The following is a 26537-nucleotide window of genomic DNA, read 5'->3' on the forward strand; positions in this document are numbered from 1 at the left end:
GCTTAGAAGTAGGCTGATATACAATCTCATATTGGTAATTTGACAAAACAAGAGTCCACCATTGCAGCTTGTGCACTGTGCGAGTTGAGACTGACTGAGAAATACTAAAAAAAGATTAAAAAGGTTTATTTTCAGTCACTAAGTAAAATTTTCTGCCGAAGAGATTTTGGTGAGACTTTGTTATGCCATATACAATGGCATTTTCAATTTGCAAATAATTGAACTGAGCTTTGGTCAACAACTTTGAAGCAAAGTCTGTTGGCCTGTCAACAGAACAAAATTTATTGAAAAAAATGGCACCAGTGCCATAAAAGGAAGTTTCCACAACTACGACCACAAATTTGGCTGGGTCAAAATGAACAAGGCATTGATCACCAAGCACATCATCTTTCAACTTGCAAAACGCAGACTGACATTCTTGTGACCAAACAAAAAGAACATTCCTCCTGTGCAAGCAATGTGAAGGAGCCGCAACCTACGTGGCATTAGGAATAAACAGAATGTAGTATGATAACTTCACTAACACAGACTGCCGTTTCTGTAAATTTTGTGGGAGTGAAATGTCACAGATAACAAGGAAACGTGACTGCAGTGGGTGAACAACCTGGCTATTAATGACATGTCCTAAGGACTCAAGTTCTGTCTGAAAAAACACACATTTGTCTTTGTCACACTTGAGACTGGATGCAGACAACATTTGAAACGGAGTACGAAGATTGCTAATGTGTTCTTCAGGAATGTGATCTGAGATGACAATGTCATCTAAATAATTCAAGCAAAAAGGACCTATTGCAGTCAGTTGCTTCAGAAAGTGATGAAATATGGTGGGTGTGGAAGTGCTACCAAATGGCAGTCTCAAAAATTTGAAGAGACCCAGATGAGTATTAATGACAAAGACCTGTTGTGAGTGCTCATCCAGATGTATCTGCAAGTAAGTGCCGTGTGAGTCAGTTTTGGAAAAGTAACATCCAGCACTCAATTTGTCAATCAGTAATTTCGGGCATAGCAGATGTCAATGACTGACTGAGGATTCACAGTTTCCTTAAACTTGGGCTCAGTTGGAGTCTGCCAGGAGGCTTCTTTAGAATAACAGAAGCACCCTTCACTGACTGACAGTAATGGGTGCTACAACCTCATCGTCTTGCAAAGCGGTAAGTCCATGAGCAACCTGTTCTCGAAGAGCATGAAGAACAGAATGAGCTCAAACAAAATATGCCTGTGCATTGTCCTTCATTGCAACATGGGCAACAAAATTATTGGCTTTGCCTAAACCCTCAAAAGACAAATCCTGAAATTCTGCGCATAACTTAGCAACACTGTCCGGAGGATCAAAGGAAGTAACAGAAAGTACATTGTCCTGAACGACTAATCCAAACGCCTAATACTAACAAATCAAAAGAGTCTAGATCAAAAATATTAGCACTGTCCAAGGAGCAAAGCAGTGTTAATGGCACTGTCTTTGTCAGATTTTGGAAAGTTGCAAGAAGTCTAAAAGTGCCCAAGACAGGAATGTCTTGGCCGTTATACCCCATGAATGTATGGCATGAGGTGCACAACTTAGGTTTGTGAAGCAATTGATGACTGAAACTTCCTGGCAGATTAAAACTGTGTGCCGGACCGAGACTCAAACTCGGGACCTTTGCCTTTCACGGGCAAGTGCTCTACCAACTGAGCTACCCAAACACGACTCACGCCCCGTCCTCACAGCTTTACTTCTGCCAGTACCTCGTCTCCTTAAAGCTGTGGGGACGGGTCGTGAGTCGTGCTTGGGTAGCTCAGATGGTAGAGCACTTGCCCGCGAAAGGCAAAGGTCCCGAGTTCGAGTCTCAGTCCGGCACATAGTTTTAATCTGCCAGGAAGTTTCATATCAGCGCACACTCTGCTGCAGAGTGAAAATCTTGTTCTGGAAATGTCCCCTAGGCTGTGGCTAAGCCATGTCTCCACAATATTCTTTCTTTCAGGAGTGCTAGTTCTGCAAGGTTGGTAGGAGATGAGGTACTGGCAGAAGTAAAGCTGTGAGGATGGGGCATGAGTCGTGCTTAGGTAGCTCAGTTGGTAGAGCACTTGCCTGCGAAAGGCAAAGGTCCCGAGTTCAAGTCTCGGTCCGGCACACAGTTTTAATCTGCCAGGAAGTTTCATATCAGCACACACTCCGCTGCAGAGTGAAAATCTCGTTCTGAATTGATGACTGCTTGAACAAAGTCACTGAAGCTCTAGTGTCAAGTTGAAAATCGACTGACTGTCCAGCAGTGGTAAGAGATACAAAAAGTTTGTTGTCCTTACATAGCACTGCAGGAAAACCTTTTCTAAATGGCCATTACACTGTTTTTTGCACTAGTGACAGTTTTGGGCTTTGAAAACACACTACACACTGTGAGTTAGATTTATGTGAAGGAGTAGCAGAAGGCTGTGCGTTACATTTCTGTAAGCACACAGACTGTACATGACCCCATTTGCCACAAAAAAAAGCAAGTTGCTTCATGCGAGGCGCAAAATCAGTGATCACATGCAGTAGTACACTGAGGGCATGACTTCATGCATTGTGCCAGATTCGGACACTAGTTTACATGAAAACTGTGGTTGTGACCATCCGGGTCACAAGGCCTATTTGTCTTGTCTATCTACAAAACAAACAGTTGCTACCTCATAACTTTCTGCTGCGTTTTCTCAGGTATCTGGACAACCAAGAATCTGCAGAACCTGTTGAAAGTAATGTTCTGGGTATGTTGAGATTTAACTACGTTGTGCATGATCACGTCACGAATCATTGAATCACTGTAGTATTTGCCACAGTCACATTTGAATCTGCACTGCCTAGTAAGGCCCTGCAATTCATTTACCCACTGAAGGTATGTATGTCCTTGTTGCTTTCGCAACCTAAAGAATTTGTAACAGGCAGCTGCCACTTGCACTCTGTCCTCATAATACTATGTAAGCGCCTGTAATAGTTCCTCATCTTTGCATGTTCTGGGTGCTAAGTGAGAGAGTGTTTGGTGCACAACCTATTAACAGTCACTCCTCCCAAGTCAAGAAGTAAGAACGTTTGTCAGGACCTTGTATATAATGTACTGCAATGTTCATGTTGAACTGTGCATGGTATTCATTCCAGTCTTCTATTGTACCTTTAAGTTCATGAAATGGCAGCACAAATGCAGCGTATGGGCGAGGGCACTGCCATTGGTTCCAGTGTCATTTTCGAAACAATCTGTGCCATCATGAAGTGAATCATCACTTCAAGTAGTTGTGCCATTTGTTTGCTCTGAAACTGAATAACCTGAGTTAAGATCAATGGTATGTGGTGCAGCAGGCAATTGTGGTATGGTAGACATTTTGAACTAAGCAATGCACAAAGATGGAAAAAGCAATACAAAATAGCACTGAAAAAACCGGAGGCCAATGCAGCAACCTCAGAACCTAGACCATAAATAGCACAAGCAAAACAAACACAGGGGAATACAAGCCCACAGCAGATAAAAGCAATGAAAAATATGACAGTAAAGTAAGAAGTCATGAGACTTGAAGACTGTGACACATGGAAATGAAAATATCTTGTCACCGTGTTTGTTGTGTACTACTTTGTACACAGTGGTAAGGAGAGGTGGGCTACGGACTGGTGCTGCTGCACCTGTCATTGTAGGGAAGCTGGACAGAAGCAGAAATGATTATCAAACACGTAATATAGCAAACAGAAGTTTTACTTAACTTGTAGGTCTCTCCAAGTGTTGAAAAGAAATTAACAGCAATAAGTTCAGTTATCACATGAAGCAAATGGAAGTAGCATGTGGTGTGAGGCTCCCCCTAATGCGTGGGTGAACTGTCAAAGGCTGAAGACTGTCAAAGACTGCGACAGAGACTAGAGTGTGTAGCTGCTGCTAGCAGCGGGAGAGGGCCCTCATAGTTGTAGCAGCTGAAGCCATGGCCCAGTGGGTGGGCGTCTTTCGATGCACCGGGTACCTGTGCAACTGATGTCAGTGTCTGTCAGAAACATGCATTTCCATTGCCAGCTGTGAGATGCTAGTGGGTGGTATCACTCCATGGTACCACAGTTCTGACTGCAGAACAGATGTAAATGTGTACATAATATCATTGCCAATGTCTGCTCAGTGGAGCATGTGGGGAGACTAAATGATTGGCGATGTGAGTGCGTGGAACTTCAAACAGTAAACCGGTACTGCATCATTCTCGGCATCCAGGAACTAAGTGATGTTTCTAACTTTAGTTTTGTCTTCTATTAGGTCTTCTTTCATTCACACACACAAACAAGGAGATAAATAGATTGTGATAAAGCTCAAAATTAATCCTTCTTCATAATAAAAGAATATTATGTAAGACATTTTTTAAATGTGATTTGTGGGTTGAATTCTTCTCATGACATTTATTAGAAATGTTGAAATATTTGTAGCTTGTATGTGAAAGAAATTGAATTGAATGAACAAATCCAAAATATTAAACAAGGCAGTGCAAGAGTATGACACAGTAAATTGTATCATTCAATAAAGCACCTAATATTGTGGAAATAAGAACCATAATTTTAAATCAAAACACTGCAGCTCTCAGTCAGTCACAGGTTTACATTTGAATCATCATCATCATCAACAACAACAACAACAACAACACAGCCTGGGTCTGTTTGGAACATAAATGTCACCATCTAGCCCTGTTTCCCCACCATCTCTCTGTGTTCACTCTGATCCAATCCTCGCCTCTTTTTTTCAACTCTCTCCTCAAAATCTTTCAGCCATCTATTCCTTGGTCTTCCTCATGGTCATTTCCTTTGTGTCTCCATTTCACGCTTCTGCTTTGGAATCCTCTCATGTAGAGTAGGATTGAAACATCAAGACTAAGATGGTAGGTGCACTTAAAAAAAGTTCACCTACCATCTTAGTCTTGATGTTTCTACTCTGCAAGGGTTCCTCTTTCACTATTTCCCTTACCCGTTTATTTCTCATCCTGTCTCTCCTTGTTACTTGTATCCTATTTCTGAGGAACTTCATTTTACATGACTGTAATATGCTTACATCTCTTATCTTCACTATCAATGTTTGAGATGCATAGGTCAGTATTTGGGTGTAGTAGATTCTTTGCTTTTTTGTGGATTGTATTTGTTCCAAACCAGGCTCCTAACACTTCACAGGAATGCTTGTGCCTGTCTGCCATGTTCACTGATCTTCCTCTCATTTCTTCCAATTTCCTCTGTCACACTTCCCAAGTACTTAACACTTCCCACCTTCTTCAATTGCTCACCTCCAGTCCTTACTCCACTATTTGGTCTAGCTCTCTTTCTAGTTGTAACCAGGATCTCACATTTGTTTACACTAAATATCATCCTCCCAAGCACCCAACTGTTCCTGAATCTCCTCCTCCCTGTTTCTCCAGATCATCAAGTCATCCATGAGCATCATTGCTTTCATTTTTCATCTCCAGTTCTTTTTTTTTCCCCCGTCATCTTGTCATCTCCAGTTGTCCCCCCCCCCTCCCCCCCTCCACCTTAAAAGTTATTTCATCCAAGACCACAGTGAATAGGAAAGGTGACAATGCACTGCCCCATTTCACATCACTTGTTTGATGGAATTAAACTGTCCTTTCATTTTGCACTTTCACACAACTCAGACTTCCACAGTCCATCTCTCCCAATATTCTTGATGTCTCTTTTTCCACACACTTCTTTTGTGGTGACTGCCAGACCTTTCTTCTGTAGAAGATTTCTATATCATAAAAGGCCATCACATGGTCTTCCCAAAATTCATAGTGGTACACCTGGAGCTACCTCACTGCAAATATGAGGACAACAATTGACCTCCCTAGTTTGAAGCCATGTGCTGTTCCTCTCTCACTTTGTTCTTGACCTTGTTTGGATTCTGACTCCAGGATATTTTTGTATAACTTGGCACAATGTGATAACACTGTGACTCCCCTGTAGTTTCTACGATCTTTCCTACTTCCTTTCTTGAATATAGGGACATTTAGCACCTTCTTCCAGTCTTCTGGAGTCTTCACATTCCAAACCACCCACATCACAAGGTACAACCAGTTTCCCGGCCTCTCCTCCTGCCTTCACCATTTTGACACTTACCACCGTCGTCACGTGATAAGGCCGCTCTTTCCCAGCCTCTCCTGCTGCCTGTCCTCCTTTCATCTTGTCCAGTACCATTTTCATTTCTTTCAATGTCAAGTCCTCTCCCTCCCTCTCCGCCCCCCTCCTCCTCCCCGGGCCACTCCTTACACCTCTGAGTTAACTGTTAGTTCAACACCATATTCAGTGTCTCTTCGTTATTAAGCTCCTCCACATTTCTGTCTGTCCATTGTGGTTGCATGGGGGGGGGGGGGGGGCTGCCTCCTACCTCTAATGACTTCAAAACTGTGATGTGAATCAAAATTTCAGACATGTAACAACATTATTTTTAAAAAAATCTGATTCATAAAATGGGTTTTATTTCGTTTTCAAATTGGGAAGTTATGCTGCCACACCCTGTACTTCAGAACCAACAGGATGAAAGTGACAGTGGCTGTATATGCAAAAATTGAAATTAACTGGCAGATCTTGTGGGTTAACTAATACTGTGTCCAACAACTCTGTAAATGTTGTGCCACAGTAGTGGTAGAAAAAACACAAATTAGTACTATTGACAGCTTACAGACAGCCAATAGGAAATCTCAGAAGCTTCATAAAGTGTAAGACAGTTTTAATAAACAGAGAATCATTGTTTGTGGAGACTGTACTGATTGAGAGCAGCTAGAGTAGTTGTCATCCAGTTTTGGACTGTTTGCCACAGAAAAGTTCCCATCGAGGACTAAAAAATGAAGTGCAACAGCCATTGACAGTTTGTTTCTAGATCCAACTACCTTAAGTGATTTAGATGTAAAAGTGGTAGTCCATGCTTTATTTGACAATCATGGTGAAACATTAACAACAACATATGGTGACCAATTAGCATCCATATCGTAGAAGTGAAGTATAGTGTAATATAACAGAATCATGAATGAAATGATAATTAAATGGACACCCTAGCTGCAAACAGGCGTTGATGTACTTCATTGGGGACATGTTGAAAATGTGTGCCCCGACCGGGACTCGAACCCGGGATCTCCTGCTTACGTGGCAGACGCTCTATCCATCTGAGCCACTGCGGGGACAGGAGGATAGTGCGTCTGCAGGGCCTTATCCCTTGCATGCTCCTCGTGAGATCCACATTCCCAACATGTCCACACCACTACATTCGTAGTGCGCCTAATAGATGTTTGCCCATCATACTCATTACTCGTGGCAGATTAATCTACCAAGTCCCGTACGTGTTCGGGCATAGCGCGTGCGTTCGCACAAGAAGATCAATGGCCGGGAAGCCATATTTTAACTATATATGACGGTAGTATCTGTCCCCGAAAGAACAGTTACCGTGGATGACCATGCAGCTTTGCTAGAAATGAAATGATAATTAAATGGACACCCTAGCTGCAAACAGGTACAATGAAGTACATCAACGCCTGTTTGCAGGTAGGGTGTCCATTTAATTATCATTTCATTTCTAGCAAAGCTGCATGGTCATCCACAGTAACTGTTCTTTCGGGGACAGATACTACCGTCATATATAGTTAAAATATGGCTTCCCGGCCATTGACCTTCTTGTGCGAACGCACACGCTATGCTCGAACTCGTACGGGACTTGGTAGATTAATCTGCCACGAGTAATGAGTATGATGGGCAAACATCTATTAGGTGCACTATGAATGTAGTGGTGTGGACATGTTGGGAATGTGGATCTCACGGGGAGCGTGCAAGGGATAAGGCCCTGCAGACGCACTATCCTCCTGTCCCCGCGGTGTCTCAGATGGATAGAGCGTCTGCCATGTAAGCAGGAGATCCCGGGTTCGAGTCCCGGTCGGGGCACACATTTTCAACATGTCCCCAATGAAGTACATCAATGCCTGTTTGCAGCTAGGGTGTCCATTTAATTATCATTTCATTTCTAGCAAAGCTGCATGGTCATCCACGGTAACTGTTCTTTCAGGGACAGATACTACCGTCATATATAGAATCATGAATAATGAAATTTTCTGTCCCAGCTGTTTCAGAATTACGTTATTTACACCAGCCGAAATCAACTGATTATTGTGTAAGAAATAGTGATTCTAAAACAGCCAAGGTGTCCTTCAATAAAACCTACCGAAGTGGCGCAGTTGTTAGCACACTAGTCTTGCATTCTCGTGGACATCAGGTCAAATACGCATCCAGCCATCCTGATTTAGGTTTCCATTATTTCTCTACATCACTCCAGGCGAATGCCAAGATGGTTCCTTTGAAAGGGCACACCTGACTTCCTTTATCATTGTTCCCTAATCCGAAGGGACCAATGACCTCGCTGTTTGGTCCTCTTCCCCATATCAACCAACCAACCAACCTTCAATAAATTTGCCTCTGTGGCGCCCAAAATGAAAAGCTAACATCAACAGTGCCTCAAGCACAGTTTTTAGAGAGAAATTATAGGAAGAGATTGGCTGTTTTTGAATCACTGTTTCTTACACAATAATCAGTTGATTTCAGCTAGTGTAAATAACTGTAATTCTGTAACAGCTGGGACAGAAAATGTCATTGTTCATGATTCTGTTATATTACACTATACTTCACTTCACTTCTGCTGTGGTTCTAAGTTAATCATTAAAAGTGTTTACTAAAGGAATTGATGAGAGCAGCAGTTTTCTAAGGAAAGACCAGAGTTCTAATAAAGAAAATGATTTGAATAAAAATCAAACTTCAAAATCAGCATATCTGGTTTTTGCAGTCAGTTATTAATAGGGTGATGCTAAACTGCATATCATGATGCTAAACCGCATATCAGTAATAAAGATTTGAATCACCACTGCTGGCATGCATAAAAATGCGTGTAAGAAATTGTAATCAGATTGTGTAAATGATGAAAAGACAATGAAGGCAGGTGGTAAGACTGATCATGCGAATTTCCATATATACTGCCACAATGGAGGCCAATCAGTTGCATCACCTTTTCAAGACTTGCATGTCACCTCATCTGAGATTAATGCTGATACAGATAAATAAGGTTAGGGGAAGGTAGAGGCAGTAATTCACTTTAAATAAGTACATTTCAGAGTCTAACTGATATATTGACATAGAATCTGTACTTTAGGATACTGCACCACCTATCAAAGCATGCATCTTCATTGGAAGCAAAGACAGAAGAGATTGAGGGATATAAGATCTCTCGCTAGTTGTTGTTGTTGTTGTTGTTGTGGTCTTCAGTCCTGAGACTGGTTTGATGCAGCTCTCCATGCTACTCTATCCTGTGCAAGCTTCTTCATCTCCCAGTAACTACTGCAACCTACATCCTTCTGAATCTGCTTGGTGTATTCATCTCTTGGTCTCCCTCTACGATTTTTACCCTCCACGCTGCCCTCCAATACTAAATTGGTGATCCCTTGATGCCTCCGAATATGCCCTACCAACCAATCCCTTCTTCTAGTCAAGTTGTGCCACAAATTTCTCTTCTCTTCAATTCTATTCAATACCTCCTCATTAGTTATGTTATCTACCCATCTAATCTTCAGCATTCTTCTGTAGCACCACATTTCGAAAGCTTCTATTCTCTTCTTGTCCAAACTGGTTATCGTCCATGTTTCACTTCCATACATGGCTACACTCCATACAAATACTTTCAGAAACGACTTCCTGACACTTAAATCTACACTCGATGTTAACAAATTCCTCTTCCTCAGAAATGCTTTCCTTGCCATTGCCAGTCTACATTTTATATCCTCTCTACTTCGACCATCATCAGTTATTTTGCTCCCCAGTCTACATTTTATATCCTCTCTACTTCGACCATCATCAGTTATTTTGCTCCCCAAATAGCAAAACTCCTTTACTACTTTAAGAGTCTCATTTCCTAATCTAATTCCCTCAGGATCACCCGATTTAATTCAACTACACTCCATTATCCTCATTTTGCTTTTGTTGATGATAATCTTATATCCACTTCTCTCGCTAGAGAAACTAGAATTATTTGTTTCAACAGATAGTAGTTCCCATTTGAAGAACCACAGATAACTTTTACATAATTTTTTACTGCATTGCATCATTCTACCTGTGGAGTGATAGGGTGTCCAACTAATTTAGAAAAAAGGGGTATTAGAAGATTTACACAGAGGACAGTGTAGGTTAAAAATTTAACTCTTTCTTAAACATATTTCTACATGATTTTTGAGTCACATTTTCTCATAAAAGAAACAAGAGTCATGTTGAACAGAAACGAGGACAAGGATGGACAATTCTAATGATCTTGTCTCTCTAATTCAGATGACAATGTGTAGTCAGTAGATGAAAATCCAATAGGACTAGTTTTGCAAATTCCTCCCGTATGTTGTTAGAAGAATGAAACACATGGCTACAAACGATAAATAAAAGACTCCGAATATAAAGCAAAAAGTATTTGAAAACATATTATACAGGAAACTAAGAGGAATATATTTGGCTCAGTCATCTGAGCTACGCGAGCACATCGCTTAACATCCCCTCACAGCTTTACTTCCACTGATATCTCATCTCCTACCATCAAAACTTCACAGAAGTTCTGCAAAGTTGCAGGACTAGCACATCTTGAAGAAATGATAGTGCAGAGACTTGGCTTAGCCACAGCCTAGAGGATGTTTCCAGAATGATTTCTTCACTCAGAGCATGACTCACAACCCATCGTTACAGCTTTACTTCCACCAGTACCTCATCCTACCTTCCAAATTTCACACAAGTTCTCCTGCAAAGGATGGGTATTGGTTTATTATGCATAATCTCACTCCCTGTTATCTTTTGGAATTATCTTCTCTGACAGCACGCTTAACGTAAACAAAGTATTTTGTTCTGGAAACGTTAACAGTAAGAATATTGTTTTCAGTAAGTAACCACTGTAAGCTCTCATTGCATAGATCTGACTGCAATTCTAATGGTTAGCTATTGTATTATAGGGTAAGAGACTTACTTCAGCTATGTTCACGCAAGACATTAAACTACACCCTGACTGTACTTGGCTCTGAGCACTATGGGACTTAACTTCTGGGCTCATCAGTCCCCTAGAACTTAGAACTACTTAAACCTAACTAACCTAAGGACATCACACACATCCATGCCCGAGGCAGGATTCGAACCTGCGACCGTCATGGTCGCACGGTTCCAGACTTTAGCGCCTAGAAGCGCTCGGCTACTCCGGCCGGTGACTGTACTTGTCATAAGTGTAATTATTTACTACAAAATTAATCATAGGAGATGATAATGTTCCTCTGAACTAAAAGTTGATGTCTTTAACTTAATTTATTCATCTTCAAGCAGTGGAAAACACACCTGACTATATTGCACTCATTCACTTTGATTAAACTGACAAATTTCAAAAGGCATTCACTCTGAAGAAGCCCTGGACAATTTAACATTCTTATCTCAATGAAATACTCTTCTCAGTATGCTGTTAATCACATTTATCTTAGTTCTGCATATTTCTGACCCAGGACTCTTTCAGTACATGTTCACTCAACCGAGACTGCTCCATTACTGCTTCGTGTGCTCTCTAGTAACTCGCATTATTGGCACCACACAATGATGTCCTCTCCATCATAAAAGGTAAGAAATTATAGAGAGCTCTAGAAGCTAAGGCTTGCAAGCTAGTGCTTGCTGCTAGGAGACTCATTTGAAAGGATTTCGATTAGGGTATCCTTACACCACCCTTCTCGAACCGACCTCTTTCAGGGTCTTGGAACACTCCTACCCACTTCTCAGTATCTTTACTCCCTGATTGTTTCTGGGGCAGGTAATAAAAATCAGTTTCAGATGAACAGTGATTTTCACTGTCATAACACAATGAACAAAATAATTTTCACATTCACTGTGCTTTTTTGTCTAGAGTTCAAAGCTTCAAAGGTATTTGTTAGATTCCCATCTCATGTAAACCAAAATTTTTTAAGATACCTGATAATACCAGAGTAAATTAAAAACATAAGTCTTCAGCTATTCTTTCTACACATAATCTTAATATCTTGATTGAAGGATTGAAGATTATTGTCACCTACTTATTAAGTAGCTGTGGTTGTTAGAAAGCTACCTGATAAGACTATCAATTTTTTGGATGTGAGATAGTTGTTGTTATACTTTATCTGTAATAATTGGTAGCATTTAATAAGTTTAGTCATACTTAACACAGCAACAATGCATTTTGAGAGACACTGCTCTCGTTGTCAGGTTGTCAACATACAGAACATATGATTACAACTTTAACAACATCTATGTGGAATTGCAAAATACATTAAATACCCTGTAGAGAGTGGGTGCTTATCGTACATTAAAATCTTCCACTTCTGCCCTTAACCATGACAACACACGCCACGACGACGTACCAGGTGTTGCTTTCATCAACTGTCAGCTCCATGTCCAGCCTATGTTTCTCCTGTTGTCGGGGTGTTGTTGTGGCAGCTATGCCCCAGATGCCTGTGGATGTGTAGCTACTGGCAGAGGAAATATGAAAAGTCAGCTTTAGGTGGCCATGTGTACGAAACAGGCCACTCTTAAAGGGAATAGAGGACTACTTAGGATTCTACACATGGAAAAGAAAGGAAGAAATCTCAACTTTCTGAGTGAGTTAGAAATACCTATTCATAAAAATAAATATGATGGTGTTTTCAACCTGCAAATGAGAGATAACAGAATGAGCTTTGTCTATTTTAATTCAGATACATACTTGTATTAAGTACTTTGTTGGTCTGGAGGTTGGCAGTATTTGGAAACAAGGCAAAGCAGGTGACCAACAGTATTGCATTATGGTTCATTCAGTAACTGCACATCCAATGATACCTAGGATATAACAGCTCACCTACACCCAGACACTAGAAAAAGATATAGCTGAACACATTTAGTGTACACAGCTAATTAAGATGACATGTCTTGGTGCATGGTTGCTGTGTGTGATGGTGCAATTAAGGATGGAAGCAGAAGATTTTAACATAAGACGAGGACCTATAGCCCAGTATGTTGTTACTGTATTTTATGAACACTGCAATTCAGAGTCATTAGAGGTTTAACTACATGTGCCGATTTTTGACAACCTGACGAGAGTATTATCTGTTGTAACACAGTTTGTAATAGTGTTAAGTATGCTGAAGGGGTTAAATGCTACCAGTTACTACTGGGCTGCATGACAAGCAGTAGTGTATTGTAGAGAGGCCTCTATTGTTACATATGTCAATAACTGCTGTGTTTTCTTTTAAATGTAAATGCAAATAAATTTTAGTCTACCAATAGAAGAGAAAGGAAACTATTTACATAACTGAGAAAATAGTAGTTGTTTTTCTGGGGATAGTGGCTTTCCTTCCAAATTTGCTATTTAACATGAGGTGGCATAAGAAGTATAGTGATAGTGTATTGTTAATACAATGCACATATTGAATCTTTAAGAGTTTCTTATCTTTTGTTAATGTGCAATTTGACTCATTCCATGTCCCTGAAGATTCACATTTCTCGATAGGATCTACAGAATTCAATGAATGAAGAATAAATGAGTGCTAAAAGCTACTCTGTTTTGCTTCAGAGTGCAACTTGATTAGCTATGCAACTGCAACAATAGTGAATTTGTAATGTGACAAAATTGATTTATATGTTATCCTATTACTCCATATCCTTGCTGTTTTCTGTCCATTTTATTTCCCCCCTGCTATTTTTTCCCTCATCCTACTTGTTCCCTCATTACACTTGTCCTTAGCTTCACCATAACCTGTCTTTTTTTTTTTTTTTTTTTTTTTTTTCCCCCTTCTGTATCTGCTCCTGCTTAATACATTTGTATCGCCATAATTACATCATCTACTCTTCTCTTCCACACTGGCTTCATTCTATTATTTGCGCACTTCTTAACTCTTTCTCCATTTACAACCATCGCCGCACCTCCACATCCCCTCCCACTTCTACTCTGCTATCCTATTACTCCATGTCTCCTATTTGTGTATATCTTCTCTCCATTTCTCCTTTACTCTTTGACCTTGACCCACATTGTTCCTTGTCATGCCCTCTGCCTCATGCTGTCCATCCCCTTCCTTCACCAGTCTGTCATACTCTCTCTCTTTCTGGCTCCACATAGAGTTCTTTGCATTTCCCCTGCTGCTCTGTATCTTGTACACACTGATTAATTTACTGTTTCCTCCATTTAGGACTCACAGTGAACTGTTCACCAAGAATTAGTTCTTTACACTTTTTTAGCATAAACGCAATGCATTTAAGTAGTCAGTGTATAATTAAAAACTGTACAAAATCAAGTTACAATTATTTCTCCTTGTAGATTCTGGAAAGTCAACAGACAGAGTGCTTCCAGTTCCTGATTCCATTGCGCATATTGAGGGGGGTTTCAGTGATGAAAATCAGAATACACATAATGTAAGTATTTACATAATTTGTCATTTACATAATTCGTCTATTCATTTTTTGTGGCTACATAATGCTCAGACAATCACACATTAAATAACATATTTATTCCAGAATGTATATTTACTCTGCAGTGGCGTGTGCACTGATTTGAAACTTCCTGGCAGATTAAAACTGTGTGCCTAGCTGGGACTCTAACCTGGGCCCTTTGCCTTTCACAGACAAGTGTTGTACTTACTGAGTTATCAAAGCATTACTCATGACCTTCCTCACAGCGAGCTGAGGCACTGGCGGAAGCAAAGCTGTGAGTGCTGGTTGTGAGTTGCACTTTGTTAGCTCAGTCACTAGAGTACTTTGGAGAACTTCTGTGAAATTTTGAAGGTAGGAGACTGAGTGAGATGGCACAGTGGTTAGCACCCTGGACTCGCACTTGGGAGGACGATGGCTCAAACCCGCATCCGGCCATTGAGATTTAGGTTTTCCGTGATTTCCCTAAATCGCTCCAGGCAAATGTCAGGATGGTTCCTTTGAAATGGCACACAGCTGGTTTTCTTCCCCATTGTTGACACTGTCTAAGCTAGTGCTCCATCTCTAATAACTTCGGTGTCAACAGGACGTTAAACAGAATCTTCCTTCCTTTAGAAGGTAGGAGACATACAGGCAGAAGTAAGGCTGTGATGCATGTCGTGAGTCATGCTTTGATAGCTCTATTCACAGAGCGTATGCTCTTGGAAAAATGTCGGGTTTGAGTCCCAGTTCAGCAAACAGTTACAATTTGCCAGGAAGTTTTAAAATCTTTATTTATCACAACATGTGGTTTTCCCTCTAATTTATTATTATTATTATTATTTGCTCAGACTGTATTTCAGTATTAGTTTAGGTCCTCCAACATCTGAGGATATTATCATTAACCATAATTTTACCTTGGAACTCTTCCATTTGGTCCGTGTTTGCATAGAATAACAATAATATCAGAAACTGAGTCCGCCTTGATGCGAAACACTCTCTGAATTCTGTATTCCCCTTATTTTTATTTGTTCAGAAAGATTTTCAATGTGCGTCCAGGTCAGGGTTGCATGTAAATGCACTCTAAATAAAAACGTTTCCACAGTAATATTTGTTTTCTAAATAAAAACTGCCTTTTCCTGCTGTATTGTATTTTATTTCTTCCAGGCTTAAAGGCATGTTCTGTGGAAACTGGAATGATAAAATTTCGTTTTGATACGCAATCTTTCTAGATTATAAACCAGTTCACATACTATTTTTTACATAAATAAGTGATTACTTACAGTTCTTCGGTTTTTGGCTGGCATCTTCATTTCCTCTCACTTGGTCATATGCGGGAGGTCGCACTGTAATTTCACTTACGAAAAAGAAGCATGTTTTCATGTTAAGAACTTTTTTTCTTTGCAGTTTTCATATTGTTTGCAGTAATTGCTGTGGAGCACCATTACTCTTCTATCACTATTTATAGATATTTTACCGATAATTGTGATTCAAAGTCATAACTATATCTACAACTAGTGTCAGAAGACTAAGAGTGCTCCACAGCAGTTAGCACAAACAGTATGAAAATTGTAAAGAAAAAAGTTTGTAACGTGAAAACATGCCTATGTTTTTCAATTGAAGCTGTAGTGCTACCTCCACCATATGATCAGATGAGAGAAAACACAGATGCCAGTCAAAAACACAAGGAACTGTAAGTAATCACTTATTTACGTAAAAAAATAAGATGTGAACTGTGTTATAATCTACAAATATTGCATATTGAAACAAAACTGTATCATCCTAGATTCCGCTGAAGATGCCTTAAAGTAGAAGAAATAAAATACAGTGGAGCAAAAAGGTGATTTTTATTTAAAAGATGAATATTTCTGAGCTTGCTGTGGATGAAGGCCACACAAACGTGTCACTTCCACAGTGTTTGTTCAGATAAATCTTGTATCACAGTTTCTTGAATTTCAGATAAACATATGAACTGTTTTTGGAATGTATGTTATTAGAGACACTATTCTTTCTCAGCTGTTATCTGAAACCTGCTTTCTTTGATGTCTGACAATAAATGAACATTTTCATCTTGTTGTTGCTGACTGTCAGCTAATACAACATGGTGATCAGCACTGCAAAGCTCTGCATCACTCAAAAAGAACAGTAACACTCTATCACACTCTTGTAAACTTGACTTGAAACAGAAACAAATTCATGTGATGATACTAAATTAATCTAATTTGAACACATCATCATGATCGTCAGTTTTCTGCCATATTAGCAGGTCCTTTGTGTGTCTGTTCCTTCCTGCCATCCATTGCTTCCTTCTTAATGTTGCTGTGTATGTAGCCGTCCATCATATCATCCAGAATCAGAAGTCTCTTCCTACCTCACCTTGTTTTCTCTTCTGTGTACCTCTTTAAGACATCTTTCTATAAGGCTCTCCTTTTTATGATTCCATGCCTCAGTCAGTAAAATGGAACAGTTACAGGATTGCTCTGTTGGTCGTCCATCTGTCTGACTGTTAAGAATCCTTTTGCTGAGGAATGAGTAGATGTATTAAGTTGAAATTTACATACTAATGTTTGCCTTGACAGTGTAAAAACTTTGAGCTTCTGAGTCATTGCAATCAAAAGATACAGTTATTTATGTCACATATTTTGATGCTCACAAACTCCCTCATTGAAACCTATAGTGTCTTCCTGTTGACCTAGAATCATGAAATTTGGCAAGAAGCAATGTTTCACAGGACATATAAAGGGAAACAGTGAAAATTGCTGATCTGTTATTGCATCATACAAGAAAAGTTTTTTGTTTTTTTTGTCACTTGTTACCTGAATGTACATTTGTCCATCTGTTAAATGCCCCTTTTTCTCAGGAATTACAATAGCAAATCTGAAATTACACAAAACATTTAAACTTAAATTAAAACATTCTCAAAAGTCTAGGAATTTCCTATACTAATGTCTTGTCAGTGTCAACCTCGATAACTGGCAAAAATAATTGAGAGTCTCGATTCACACGATGGACGAATCATCTATACACATATTTAAGTTTATACAGAATCCTCACTGCGTGAGTCATATTAGACTTGGCCAATTTTTTCTCTTAATATATTTGCATTGCAGTTTCTTTTCCTTCTTTTTGTTGTGTTCAGTAATTGTCTTTGCTCTCCTATAGTTCTTAGGACCTCTTGATTTTTCACTCTATCAATCTAACTTATTCTTCCCATCCTCTGTCATGTCTAAATCTCAAGAGCCTCCAGCCTTATTCTATCTTTCTTCCTCAGTGTCAATCTTCACCACCATACAACAGGACATTCAATACAAAAATCTTATTAGTATTTTCCTCAAAACTTTGTCCACATTGTAGCAGAATACAAAGTGTGTGAAAAAAGTAATGTGACTGATTTTTTTATCTACCAAAGTTTTTGTCCCCAAATGAGAATACTGTCCCCTTCATAGTAGTTCCCTTCAGCCTGTAACATGTCAGTCACATTATTTTGAGTGTTCTCCAGAGTCCCAAAATTACATCCTTTTAAGACCTTTTTCAGTTTTGGGAAAAGAAAAAGGTCACAAGGACTCAGATCAAGTGAATAATGAGGGTCTGTGGACCAACAAAAGCAAAACGAGGATAATGGAATGTAATCGAATTAAGTCGGGTGATGCCCAGGGAATTAGATTAGGAAATGAGACACTTAATGTAGTAAAGGAGTTTTGCTATTTGGAGAGCAAAATAACTGATGATGGTCGAAGTAGAGAGGATATAAAATGTAGACTGGCAATGGCAAGGAAAGCGTTTCTGGAGTTTGTTAACATCGAGTATAGATTTAAGTGTCAGGAAGTCATTTCTGAAAGTATTTGTATGGAATGTAGCCATGTATGGAAGTGAAACATGGATGATAAATAGTTTGGACAAGAAGAGAATAGAAGCTTTCAAAATGTGGTGCTATAGAAGAAAGCTAAAGATTAGATGGGTAGATCACATAACTAATGAGGAGGTATTGAATAGAATTGGGGAGAAGAGGAGTTTGTGGCACAACTTGACAAGAAGAAGGAACCGGTTGGTAGGACATGTTCTGAGACATCAGGAGATCACATATTTAGCATTGGAGGGCAGTGTGGAGGGTAAAAATCGTAAGGGAGACCAAGAGATGAATACACTAAGCAGATTCAGAAGGATGTAGGTTGCAGTAAGTACTGGGAGATGAGGAGGCTTGCACAGGATAGAGTAGCATGGAGAGCTGCATCAAACCAGTCTCAGGACTGATGACAACAACAACAACATGGATCAACAGGAATGCCTTTTGAGGTTAAAAATTCCATGTTGGAAGCAGCTGTGTGACATGGGGCATTGTCATGATGCAGCATCCATTTGTTTGCAATGTCCAATCTCATTTGATCCACCCTTTTCCTGAGACTTCCAAGGACATCTTTGTAAAACAAGTGCCGGCTGAAGTGGCCGTGCGGTTAAAGGCGCTGCAGTCTGGAACCGCACGACCGCTACGGTCGCAGGTTCGAATCCTGCCTCGGGCATGGATGTTTGTGATGTCCTTAGGTTTAACTAGTTCTAAGTTCTAGGGGACTAATGACCTCAGCAGTTGAGTCCCATAGTGCTCAGAGCCATTTGAACCATTTTGTAAAACAAGTGGTTGACAGTATGACCTGGACAAACAAATTCTTTAAGCATTATATCCCTACTGTCAAAAGAGCAAATCAGCATTTCTTTTTATCTTCCTAAGTGAGATTCATCTTCAACATGTTCTGAACCTTCCAAAAATAATTTGTGCAGACGAAAAACTTGTAAATCTTGATGAGGAATGTTCCCCATAACATTTCAAAAGTTACACTTACAGAGTCCCCAAGTTTAGTGTTAAACTTGATTTAGCATAACGTTGCTCTAAATTTTACTGTTTCGTTTTTGTAACACACAACAGACATGCAACTTCACTGATGGTGCCCTCAAAAATCACATGACAGCTGTACAGAGCTGAAACTCAGACTGCGCATCTTAAAAGGATGAATGTAGTGGTCTACACAAGTAGAACAATACAGTGTTGCCACATCACTCGCAGTGTTGTCAATCTCATTACTTTCCTCACACACACATCGTATTCTCCTTTTCTTGCAGTATGGTTCTTCCATGGTTTTAATTACTGTGCTGCTTTTCCAGCTGGTTTGTATTTTTCTTCCTAGGTATTTAAAGTTCTGTAGACATTCTAATCTTTCTCCATTCAGCATTATAATTAACTTTTTATTTCCTCGTAGTTTCATTACTTTTGTTTTCTTTGTATTGATTTTCATTCCATAAATCTTTCATTTAGCTTCAGTGTATCCATGTTATCCTGTAATTCTTTTTCATCATTTGCCAGAAGGACTATGTCATCTGCAAACCTTGAACACTATGTTCTTCCTCTAACTTTTACAGCTTGTAATTTTGCTGGCAATCATATTTTTTAGGTACAACTGAGAAGGGTATGAGACAGACCGCAGCCTTGTCTTAATTGTTTTCCTGGTTCTAACCATTTTGCGCTTTCTCCTCTCACTTTCACTGACACTTTTTGATTTAAATATTATTATTATTATTACTGTTGTTGTTGTTGTTGTTGTTGTTGTTGTTGCTACAGGATCAAATAATGGCATATAAGGATGGAATAATGACAATATTATCAAAAGGATAGATTGCTACCCACCATATACCGGAAATGTCAAGTGGTAAACAGCAACAACAAAAAGACTACTAAACACATTATCTTTCAGCCAGAAGGCCTTCTTATGAAATTGACACCATACATATACACACATTCATGCAAACACAGCTCCCACATACATGACCACTGCCTCTGGCTGCTGATAACAGATTGTGAGCATCTGCACACGATGGGAGAAGCAATTCAGGTGGTGGGGGAAGGAGGAGGCTGCAATGAGGAGGGGAAGGACAAAAGGGTAGGGGTGGAGGAAGTAAAATGCCTCTTGTGGCAGCTGTACAGTAATGAGGTGGAAAGAGTTTAGGTCAGCTAGGTGCAGTTGGGAGGTTAGATGGTGGGCACGGGGTAGCGGGAAAGGAGACAAGTAAAAAGACTGTGGGTGCGCATGTGGAACAGAAGGCTGTGTAGTGCTGCTGTGGGAACAGTGAAGGAGACAGGTGGCTGAAGGACAACAACCAACAAAGACTGAGGCCAGGAGGATTATGGGAATGTAGTTCCCAGCTGAGCAATTCATAAAAGCTGGTGTTGGTAGGAAGGATCCATATGGCACAGGCTGTGAAGCAGTCATTAAAATGAAGAACGTTGTTCTGGGTAGTATGCTTGGCAACTGGGTAGTTCAGCTGTTTCTTGACCACAATTTTTTGGTGGTCGTTCATGCAGACATAAGCTTGTGGGTTGTCAAAGCCCACATAGGATGGAGCACAGTGTTTGCAGCTCAGCTTGCTGCTATCTAGAGGAATCCTTGCTAATCACCCGGAATCCCAAACCCGTCATCTGGTTTAGATTCATTGATGACATCTTCGTGATCTGGATTGATGGTGAGGATGCCCTATCCACATTCCTCCAGAACCTCAACACCTTCTCCCCCATTCACTTCACCTGGTCCTCTTCAACCCAACAAGCCACCTTCTTCGATGTTGACCTTTACTACAAAGATGGCTACATCAGTACCTCTGAAATATCAAACATACCAATCATCAGCAATACCTCCACTTCGATAGCTGACATCTACTCCATACCAAGGAGTCCCTTCCGTATAGTCTAGGCACCCATGGCCGTCAAATGTGTAGTGACAAGCAGTCCCTCTTGAAATATACTGTGGGTCTCACTAAGGCCTTCACAGATCGTAATTATCCTCCCAACCTTGTACAGAAACAGATCCCCCGTCCCTTATCTCTCTGGTCACCCACCACCTCCCAAAGTCCCACTGCCCTGCCACAGAGGAGCATTCACCTTGTGACTGAGTTCTACCCAGGACTGGAGCAACTTAATCACATTCTCCGCCAGGATTTCGACTGCCATTCGTCGTGCCCTGAAATGAAGAATGTGCTACCCACTATCCTGCCCACCCATCCCACAGTGGTATTCCGCCACCCACCTACACAATATCTACGTCCGTCCCTACACAATCCCTGCTGCCACCTTTTTGCCTCATGGGTCATATAACTGTAATAGACCTAGATGCAAGACAAAGACCTGTCATGTGTGTCCTCTCGCCACCACATAGTCCAGACTGGTCACAAGCATCGCCTACCCATCAAAGGCAGGGCTACCTATGAAACCAATCATGTGGTCTATGAGCTAAGTTGCAGCCACTGTATTTCATTCTACATGAGCATGGCAACCATCAACCTGATGTCCACATGAATAGCCACTGACAAACCGTGGCCTAGAAACAACTGGACCACCAGTTTCTCAGCACAGTGCCCAACACAATGTTCTTCATTTTAATCACTGCTTCACAGTTTGTTGCCATTTGGATCCTTCCTGCAAACACCAGCTTTTATGAATTGCTCAGTTGGAACTCTCCCTGCAATATATCCTACATTCCCATAACCCTTGTTGTCTCACCCGTTGTTAATCATTGTCCTTCACCCACCTATTCCCATCCCTGTCCCCACTCCAGCACTACACAGCCTTCTATCCATCCACCCCCACACCCCCTTCCCAGCCTCCATCCAACCTAAGGACTGCACCTAGCTGCCCTATCTTCTCTCCATCTTGTGTCTGTGTGCTCCCACAAGCAGTGCTTTACCATCCCCAACCCCAATCCTGCTATCCCTTCCCCTCCTCACCTCAGCCTCCTCTACACCCCCACCATCCAGATTGCTTCTCCCAACATGTGCAGTCGCTCACAGTCTGACCTCGGCAGCCAGAGACATTGGTCATATATGTGTGTGTGTGTGTGTGTGTGTGTGTGTGTGTGTGTGTGTTCATACACGTTATCTATTTCAGAAGAAGACATTCTGGCCGAAAGCTAATGTGTTTAGTAGTCTCTTTGTGCCTCTCTGCAACTCACCATCTCCGCTATGTGGTGGGTAGCAATCTATTTTTATTATTAGATTAATTAATACAGAGATCACTTAATAATTACATTTTGCTGTATTCCTGTTATCTTCTGACAAACTTCTCTATTCAGTGAATCCTCCTTGTGTACACTGTGATGCTCCATTATTTCATTATATATTTTTTTCAAGAAATTTGTGTCTGTTGGAGTCAAATCTGCCAACAGCTTCCACTGAAAAATTTTCTTTGGCCACTATGGCCTGGCATTCTCAAGAAATAACCATATCACTCTTCTCCAGAACCTGCAAAACTTCTCCCTCATTTTCTTCACCTCGTCCTACTCAACCCAACGAGCCACCTTTCTAGATTTTGACCTCCACCCAAAGATGGCTACATTCGTACCTCCATCCATATCAAACCTACTAACCACTCCCATCATGCACTGATGCTCCTGCTCGCAGTGTGGATTCAGTTGCCTGAGACTGCAGTCGTGTGTGTGTGTGTGTGTGTGTGTGTGTGTGTGTGTGTGTGTGTGTGTGTGTGTGTTGTTGATGACGGCCAGTGGCTGAAAGTTTTAATTGTGAGTGTCTTTTTGTTGTGCCTATCTGCAACTGAGCATCTCCGTTATATGTTGAGTAGCAACTTTTCTTCTCATAACATTGTTACATTCCATCCTGGATTTTCCATTGTTTCATTTGAATACATAGTTAAAAATATCAGCATTTGCTTTGCTATCTTCAATTTCAATTCCTGTCTCATTTGCTGGGGTGTGGACACTAACTTTAGTGCCACTAACAGCCTTTACATACAACCAGAATTTCTTTGGGTTTTGTGAAAGATCATTTCACAGTTTCGTCCTACAGTAGTCATTGAAGGCTTCACACATTGTTCTCGTGACAGTCAAACATATTTCATTCAGCATCTCTATCTATAGCCCTGTGCTTTGTATTACACCTATTATGCAGCAATATCTTTTTCTACAGAAGTATCTTTTCAGTGACTGTATACCAGGGAGGGTGACTCCCATTATGAACAATTGTACTGGGTACACATTTGTCTAGCATATCGTCAACTATTCTTTTAAGCTTGAGTCATACTCTACATTCTCATGCCCTGCCTGAAAGTTTCAAGTTCCTCATTGAGATCTGACACTACTGATTTTTTTTATCTAATTTGCTGAACATATATTTTTCTGCATGTTTTAGTATTTTGGTAATCATTGTTGCCACAACCATGTCATGGTCATTGATACCAGCTTCGATGTGGACATCTTCAAAGATGTCACATCTATTTTTTGCCTTTAGATCCTATATATTTCCATTGTGAATGGGCTTTCTATCTACCTGTTCTAGGTAGGTTTCAGAGAAGGCATTTAACAATGTTTCACAGGATGTCCCGTATCATGCCCACCACTAACAAAACTAATTTTACCAATTAATTGTTGGATGATTAAAGTCTCTTCCACAGATGCCAGTAAGAGTGGGGAACTTACGTACAAGTGAACTGAGGTTTTATCCAAAGTTTTTGATTACATCAGGAGATGAGTCTGGTGGGTTATAGAAGGATCCAGTTACCATTTATGCCCATCTCTGACACTGAGTCTTACCAACATAGTCTCAATTGCAGCTTCACTTTCTGTCTCTGTGGATTTGAGTTTCTTGTCTACTGCGACAAATACACTATCTCCATTGTGATATACAATTAAATTTCCCCCCAAAATTTCTCTGCTATCAATTTCAGGGGCCAACCAGCCTTCTGTACCTAGTATTATATGTGAGCTTCCCTGCTTTTCAGGAGCACTTCAAACTCTGGTTCTTGGTTGCTTATGCATCAGCAGTTAACTGATAGAATTTTAATACTCTCATCAAGGGGTCACTATTCATTTCAGATTTTTGGTTTTTGCTAGACTCATTTGTCATATTCATGATATAAATATTGTTGAATCATGAACTCAAAAGTCGTCTTGTTCTGGAATGGCTTGACCATCAACAAAACTTATAAAAGCACTTGTACATCATTAATAATTATTTTCATTTCTCCACAGCTGTTCTTCTATCTTCAGAGAGCCACTTCTACGTATAAACTCAACAAGATGTGTGACATACTGCAACTTTGTCTCAGCCCTTTTGTGGCATTAATGGGTCTAGATAACTTTGACTCTGTCTTAATCCATACACCATCATCTATGTACGAGGGCCGTTCAGAAAGTAACCTCCGGTTGATTTAAAAAAATACACCAAGTTAAATAAAAATATTTTAATATATACATCTTACAACTACATCTTTGCACTATTTTTCTACATAGTCTCCATAGCGATTGAGCCACTTATCGTATCTCTTCACAGTCTCCATAGCGATTGAGCCACTTATCGTATCTCTTCACAAGCTTTGAAATTCCTTCTGCATAAAAATCACCCGCTTGTGCCTGGAGCCAGCCTGTGACCACATCTTTGAGCTCTTTGTCATCATCAAACCGCTGTGACCCGAGCCATTTCTTCAAATGCATGAAGAGGTGATAATCACTTGGCGCCAGGTCTGGGCTGTAAGGTGGATGGTTGATAACGTCCCACTTGAAGGACTCAAGAAGGGCCGTTGTTCTGCGAGCAGAGTGAGGACGGGTGTTATCGTGCAAAAAAACGATACCGGAAGTCAGCATACCACGGCGTTTGTTCTGTATAGCCCGTCGTAACTTTTTTATTGTTTCACAGTACACGTCTTGATTAATGGTCGTACCACGTTCCATGAATTCAACCAACAACACCCCTTTGGCATCCCAAAGCACCGTTGCCATCAGTTTTCTGGCAGAAAAATCTTGCGAGGCTTTTCTTGGTTTGGTAGGCGAATTTGAATGTGCCCACATCTTTGATTGTTCTTTTGTCTCAGGGTTCACGTACTTAATCCAGGTTTCGTCACCGGTCACGATTCTGTTTAACAATGGTTCTCCTTCGTCCTCATAACGTGACAGAAAGTCTAATGCAGAGGCCATTCTTTGAGTTTTGTGGTGGTCGGTAAGAATTTTGGGCACCCATCGTGCACAGAACTTACGGTAACCAAATCTTGCTGTCACTATCTCGTACAAGAGAGTCTTAGAAATCTGTGGAAAACCAGTAGACAACTCCGACATTGAGAAACGTCGATTTTCACGAACTTTTGCATCAACTGTCTGAACGAGTTCGTCAGTCACCAGTGAGGGTCTACCACTCCTCTCTTCATCATGAACGTTTTCTCGTCCACTTTTAAATAAACGTACCTATTCACGGACAACTCCTTCACTCATAACTCTTGGTCTGTACACGGCACAAAGCTCACGATGAATAGCTGCTGCAGAATATCCTTTGGCTGTAAAAAACCTTATGACAGCACGCACTTCACATTTGGCGGGGTTTTCTATTGCAGCACACATTTCAAACTGCACAAAAACTAAACTAGCGCAGGTACGACGTTCACTCGACCACGGCTTGATGCCGACTGACCTGTTGAGTGCGTGAACGCACAGATGGCGTCGCTACTCCCCCCACAACCCGCACTGTGACCAATCGGAGGTTACTTTCTGAACCGCCCTCGTACATTTCAGTAATAATCTGTAAAAGATGGCCATCCATATCTATATCGTTTATGGCTTGCCTCAGTTTTGTTTCGGAACAGTGTCATCAGCTTTTGCTAAATCTACAAAAGGCAATGTGCAACTCTTCCCTACTGCTATAAATTTCTTCAACAGACATTGTAAAATAGATTATCTGTACAAGATCTATTCTGTCTAAGCCTATGCTGGCCTTCCCCTGTGTGGTGGCCAACATTCTGTCATATTGTCTTATATATGGTTTTGCCAAATAAGAGCCTCATTGTGCAGTTCACGCTAATGGTTTATAGCAGTTAGTTTCTCTTCTATTCACTTTCTTGAAAATGGAAGTCGTTTATGATATTCTCTGTTCTGATGGAATTACAATCTATTCACAGCAGTTGTTTGTAAGATGTATTATTATTTTCTTCAGATGATTGACCATTCTACTTGTTAGGTAATGCCATATTCAGTTCCTCTGTTGTAATGGTCATATTGCAAATAGTTTCTTCAGTCAGTTAGATCATCTGCATAATGTCTGTAATTGTCCACCACACTTCTGTAGTGTGTGATCTCTTATTAAACTCACTTTCAATGCATTT

At 40.5% G+C, this 26537-nt stretch overlaps 1 protein-coding gene across 3 annotated transcripts in view; it reads left to right on the forward strand.

Annotated features, from left to right (window-relative positions):
- The window catches only part of LOC126236971 (DNA repair protein REV1), a 146776-nt gene that overhangs the window by 90685 nt on the left and 29554 nt on the right, over window positions 1-26537 (forward strand). For all 3 annotated transcript variants that reach the window (XM_049946678.1, XM_049946680.1, XM_049946679.1), the window contains one exon: window positions 14313-14407. In XM_049946678.1, the coding sequence (XP_049802635.1) occupies window positions 14313-14407 (95 nt within the window). The remainder of the gene's footprint in view (window positions 1-14312; window positions 14408-26537) is intronic.

This window comes from Schistocerca nitens, chromosome 2, assembly GCF_023898315.1.
Source record: "Schistocerca nitens isolate TAMUIC-IGC-003100 chromosome 2, iqSchNite1.1, whole genome shotgun sequence".
Classification (NCBI taxonomy): domain Eukaryota; kingdom Metazoa; phylum Arthropoda; class Insecta; order Orthoptera; family Acrididae; genus Schistocerca; species Schistocerca nitens.